The sequence below is a fragment of the Myodes glareolus genome, chromosome 10 (assembly GCF_982192425.1).
Source record: "Myodes glareolus chromosome 10, mMyoGla1.1, whole genome shotgun sequence".
NCBI lineage: Eukaryota > Metazoa > Chordata > Mammalia > Rodentia > Cricetidae > Myodes > Myodes glareolus.
In genome coordinates, this window is record NC_142035.1 from 22229359 (window position 1) to 22235358 (window position 6000).

The window sequence follows — 6000 nt, forward strand, 5'->3', positions numbered from 1 at the left end:
GTCTTGTTGTATCGGGCTTGCACTGTGTTTGTGAATTGCCTTCCTACTTGTGTGGTTTGTCATTCTTTCTTTTGGTTTAGTCTTGCATGCACTGCAGGTTTTGGTGACCAGTGTGTGTTCCCAAAGCCGCCTTCCTAATCACTGTATGAATGGTGTGGTCACAGCTAAGAGGCTTTACTCTGCCCTTAGAGTGTCTCATCATACTCTGAAGGCAAATCTGGAGAGAATCCAGATGCAGGAGATCAAAGCAGCCTTGCATACAGTCACTCACCTAGAGCAAATAGTGCAGAGGGGGCACCTCTTGTGCTGTCCTGGGCATCATCTTAGGTGGGCTCTGAAAGGTAAAGTCTTAGTGAAGCTTGTAGAGAACTTGAGCTTCTCCGAGCTCCTCCTTCTGATCCCCTGGTTCTTTGTTACAGTACCATCAGCCAGCATGACCCGGCTCGCCCGATCACGAACCCACTCCACCTCGAGTAGCATTGGCTCTGGAGAAAGTCCCTTTAGCAGGTCTGTGACCAGCAATCAGTCAGATGGAACTCAAGAATCCTGTGAGTCCCCTGATGTCCTGGACAGACACCAGACCATGGAGGTGTCTTGCTAAGCAGATGCTCCTCCCTGGACCACGCAAGTCCCTCCTCCTTGAAATGACCACTCCATAATAGAACATTTCATCCTGTCAGCTGGCCTCCACTTTCACTCATGCATGGCCACAGAACCTTTCTCTAATAGCCTGGATTTCTCATTCTCTCTACACACCCCTTTTTGTATATACCAAGAACCACACCCATGCCATTACTGTAACATTCCAACATCTTGATCCGATCTGATCTCCATATCTTCTCTTGCCAGCCTTTCCCTGTGCTCCCTCAAATATGTATCTGACGAGATTCTTTGATTCTCAACTCCATGTGTGTGCGAGCACGCGTGTCTGTGTCTGTGTGTGCATAGTTCTGTGATTTTAGACATGCTTTCTTGTAGCGCTTCTGCAAAGGGACTTTTTTGCACTCAGTGCCGTTTTAAAGGGAATTATGCAGAGCGGATATCTGGATGGCTTGGGCCACAAGGTTGGATTTTGGTTCCACTTGGACAATATTTGCAGTGATTTTAGGAGAGAACAGGTCTGAGGGATGTGGGAATCTAGTTACCGTGTGGACCATTGACTGGCTGTGACCAGCAGAGGGGTCATCTGTTACACAGATAGGCAAGGTAGCAGTCACCTCCCCTGTCCAAGTGGATTGGTACATGTCATTGTGTAAGTCAGAGGGCAGGATCTGAAACCCATCAGTGGTGTCTCTACACCATGGCATTTTCTCCAAGGAATTGTCCTAAGCTCTAGATTAGCCAAGGAAGATGGAAAACAAACACCAGGCTCCACTCTGCAGACTAAAATGCTGTCCCTGTAGCATCTGATACCACTTCCCAGACACTCACACATCTGTAGGAAGTGCCTCCCAGGTTGGATGGAGAGTGGTTCTCCATCCCTCTATCCCAGAGAAGGGGACAGTATGATTTAAATATACCATCAATGGAGAGGGTCTTAGTGGGGAAAAGGGGAATCATTAACATGCCATCATGATAAGTAAATGTAGCCTAGGTTCCAGCAAACATTAATGGAAACCAAGTAACATTGAAGTGGAACCCATTTCTGGGAAAGTCTTAAGCGTGCAATGTCGTTTTATAGGAGGGAAGGGGACAGTCTCAGGGCAGCTCTGTCCAGGTTGTCGGTGAGGGGTCATACCAGCCAGGGAGATGCTCTGGGAAGAAGCTGCCACACCACAAGGACTCCTTTCTTGGAAGTATCCAGATGTGAGCCCAGCTAGGGTTGTATGGTTCCAAACCTGAGGAAGAGGTTTTTCACACACTCCTTGCTTTATGCTAAGATAAGGAAGATGTCACTCTACCCGAGTGTGACTTTTTACAGATTAAATAAAGCTGTATATGTCTCATTGTTCCCTGGCTGCTGGTGTCATTTCTCTAAGCGACTCTCCGAAGGCTTGGGCTGGGAATGAGTCTCTTCTACAGGTTCTGAACTGTGCATTTTCTGATCTGTGATTACTTCTCCCTTTCAGTGACACTTACTAGAGGGAGGAACGGACAGTAAGGGCATACCATGCTGAATTCCCCATCTACCTGACATGCCCTGGTCTCCTCAAGATTTCCAAGAAGCCTGACAGTACTATTCTTGATGAGAGAGAACTTGAGTCTAAGAAAGTTAGTCTATGTCTTATGTTCCATTGTCTCTGTGGAGTTCCTGGTCCTAACTATCATGTGATAATTTACAAGCACTTCCCTGGGTTCTTTAATAAGCAGGCTATATTTCTCCAGAAGCTTCTCTGCAAATAGTTTTAGGAGCCCACCATCTTATAAAGGATGGAATAGTCCACTCTGGGACTGGAAGAAGGTTTTGCTTAAATCAGGATTCAAGAGTAGAGCTGGTGGCTATATCATGTTTCTAGTCCATAGAAACAGTCTGTTCTCACCATCTGATTGGCCTAAAGAAGACTTAAATTCTTCTATCAGACTTTCCTCATATACATGCTGGTCTCTTTTGGACTGCCCCCTTGACTCCCCACTACTACCCACAGGGCCATACGGACTATTGGCCCTGGACAACAGTCTTCTAACATGACAGAAGAGAACTCTGGATTATCCTCCCTTTGGAATGTCTTTACACTGTCAGTTCCTGCATCTACGGTTGTTCTCACAGGGTGAGAGTCTCAGTTTGGAAAGAAGTGGAGCTAGGAACAGTTATGAGTGGGCCCTTGGGGTCAATTCCAAGCTCAAGAACAAAACAAAAAAGCCCACAAAAGTCTCAAGAGAAGGTGACCGTTCTAGCTCTGCTCTGTCTGTCCTGCTGCCTGAGCAACAGGCAGCTCATCCTCTAGATGAGGTCACTGTATCCTCCAGACATGGCCATTATGAGGAAAATGGGATTAGAGAGACACAGAATGGGCACTGCAGTTTCTGTTGCCTTTCACCAACACTGCCCACCCACTCACCAGTCACCACAGACAGTGCCTAAGCACCTAGTATGCTTCTCAGACATGCACCAAATGATCTGATCTCTTCTGCAAATGTGGCCAGCACCTGTTCATCCTCGGCCTCACTGCCACTGCCTGGGCCTCGTCTTCCCCACTAGTTACCGCGCCTTATCCAAACCAGGAGGAGAAAGTCGCAGAGTCCTGGAGATGTGTCCAGCAAAGAGCAGGGCCCTTTATGGCCCAAGGGTCCTAAGGTTGTGGCCCTGCTGAGCTAGAGTCAGGAAGTTAATCACCTCTAATCCTCCCTTCAGCCCACTGGAGTCAGTATTATGATCCTTCATCGCAGTGGATGTTACGAACTGCATGCTTTGCCTGAGGTCGCACAGCTGGTCTGAGTTAGTCACCCATGCTACCCATGGCAGGCGTAAAGCCAAGCACTTAACTTGAACCTCATACTCATGGGCAGCTGAAATGGAAGAATTGCCCTTGTAGTGAGTGAATCCCAGCCCTCGGGAGGCAGCAGAACCACCCCCTCACCAAGGCCACCCAGTCCCCAAAGTCTGAGAGGAAGGGGCCATCCAGAGCCAGTCATGGGGCCCCAGCCTGCTTGGTGCTCCTGAGCTCTGCTGTGGACTCTGAGCTCCTGCAGAAAGGCAGCAGAGAGCTCTGTTTCTCCAGCTGATGGAACGGGGTTGCAGGACAGGTGGGCAGCCAGCCTCGATGAGACTCATACATTCCAAGGTAGGAGCATGAGGATTAGAATTATTAATCAAAAAGAACAGAGATATGAGACAAAGAAAAGACAGAAACACAGAACAGCACCAGGAGGGAAATTCGGTGAATACTGAAACTGCCAATGTTTATTTTCCACAAGCTTATATACCCCACTCCCAAAGGGGAGGAGGAGGCAACAGACTGCATTAACATGATAAAAGGAATACACAGAGCATCCTCCATCAAGCACTCTGTTGTTTAGACAGGACTGGTAATGCCAACATCCTTAGACTAAGTATCCTGCAGGCAGCCACTCCCTGGAACCTCCTGCCAGTCTTCTTGAAGAAGCAGGGATAGACTTGCTTCTCTGACCTTTGATGAAGGTGGAGGAGATCCACCTCTATACTCAAAATACTAATTAACCACACCCTAGGTCAGGATCTCTTATTTGTAGCCGCACCTGTTGTCAACAACTTTGAAAGAGCAAAAATAAGCTCAAACTCTTGACCTTTTAGTTAGGATGGAAGACTCACATCTGTGGGCCCTGGCAGTGGACAGAGAAGCGGTCCTCCCTGCAAAACTGGTTCCACTCAGTGGGGACTGTTCCAGGACATGGATGTCTTCCCATGACATTGATGGACAACATCCTAATCCAGGCAGCATGTGGCTCTAGAGTAAGGAAGGTCCCCGTGCTATTCTGTGAGATGTTCCTTCCTACTGTGAAGCCTTGGCAGTGCCTGGTACAGAACACAAACTCAGTGAATAATTGAATAGAACCAAACAGATGAAATTTTACCTTGTCATCTGAAAAGATTGAGCAAGCTAGCCCCCGTCACTGAAACACTTAATAGAAATTGGAAAATCAACATTTCTCTAGAAACCAAGGATGTGCTTAGTCTGAGGACAGCACACTGTGCAAACACTCTGCTCACTTTGGTTCGCTCTGTTGATGTGTGTTGAGAGCCTCACAATGCTGAGGGCAGGACATGGAACTGTAGGGTAATGGCAGATTGAGCAAATATTCCAGCCAAGCCTGCTGGCAGTCACAGGGCTGTGAAGCAATGGGACCAGTTGATCCCAAGAGTTTGGGGGGACAACCTAGGGAACACAGTCCTATAGCTAATAGTCTCATAAAAACAAAAACAAACAAAATTTTCCCAGGAACGCAACAGAGTAAGTGAAAAAGGAAGAGTTCCTGAAAGAATTTGGAACAGGATCTTCAGAACCAGGAAGGAAGTATGGCCCCAGGGCTGGCTTTCCAGAGCATTATCTACCATCCCTAAATGTTGGGTGTGGTTACCCCACTTCTCAGATGAGGAAAGGGGCACCAAGAGTGGAAGTGTCCAGTGAGCCTTGCAAGTCACTGCTGTGTCACATGGTCTGACAGACTCCGGCTGTTTGCACCAATAACTGTTCAGTGTCACCTCTGCTTGTGGCTCCCATTCCAAGGCCTCTTGGCGCCTCCTTAACTCATTTCTAACCCTAGCCACGGTCCCTGATATGCCTAGAGAGAGCTCAGTGTCTTGCCACTATCCCTGCCACAAACTAGCAGAATTTGACCCCAGGCCTAATGAATGCTTCTCAGGCCACAGGAGTTCACAGGAAGCTTCCTAAGAAAGGATATAATCCAGACAGACCCAAAGGGAATGGAAAAAATGCAAGCTAGCCCATTGGACAGAACACAAAAACAGACCCCAAAGCTCCTACACAGAGGTAGAAGAGAGAGACCATTGGTGTTCTAAAGAATGGAGAAAGGCCACAACCTAGGAAAGACTGATGCAAAGCAAACTGCCTGTAGCTTACCTGCAGTCTCTTCATATGAAGAAAGGGCTGGGGCTTGAACCTGACAAGAAGGGTCACTCCCAGTGTGGGTCGTAGCTGGGATCATGGGCTGTGTCACCACAACAGCACCCTTCTCAGGTTTTGACCGTGTGCTTCTGAGAGTCTGCTGAGGAATGATGGGAAGAATGCAGAGCAGAGAGAAGAGCCTGTCTAGCCCAAGCTCCAGTTTCTCTGGTTCAGACCAGAGACCTCTATCTACTGAAACAGGTAAGTCATATCTGTGGGATCACCATGCCCTTCCCAAGCATCATGAGTCTTTATAAACCTACATCTCACCACCTCTGAGTCTTTGGCCAACAACCCTAACACAGCCTCAAACTTCAGTGAGAGCCTACAAATATCTTTCCCAGTGAGCAACTTACTTCCAGCTTCTGCTGAGTTTGCAGTATTGGTAAGAACATTCAAGAAGCAGATAAAAGAGGAAATATGAGAGACTGATCTAGGAACTCAGTGGTGGAGTACC

The 6000-nt window shown here is 47.8% G+C and overlaps 1 protein-coding gene across 3 annotated transcripts in view; it reads left to right on the top strand.

The window, feature by feature from the left end:
* LOC125404770 (protein NDRG3) overlaps positions 1–1951 on the top strand; it is a 64853-nt gene extending 62902 nt beyond the window's left edge. For all 3 annotated transcript variants that reach the window (XM_087911063.1, XM_087911065.1, XM_087911064.1), the window contains one exon: positions 420–1951. In XM_087911063.1, the coding sequence (XP_087767189.1) occupies positions 420–601 (182 nt within the window). In that variant the 3' untranslated portion in view covers positions 602–1951. The remainder of the gene's footprint in view (positions 1–419) is intronic.
* Positions 1952–6000: the final 4049 nt, after the last annotated feature.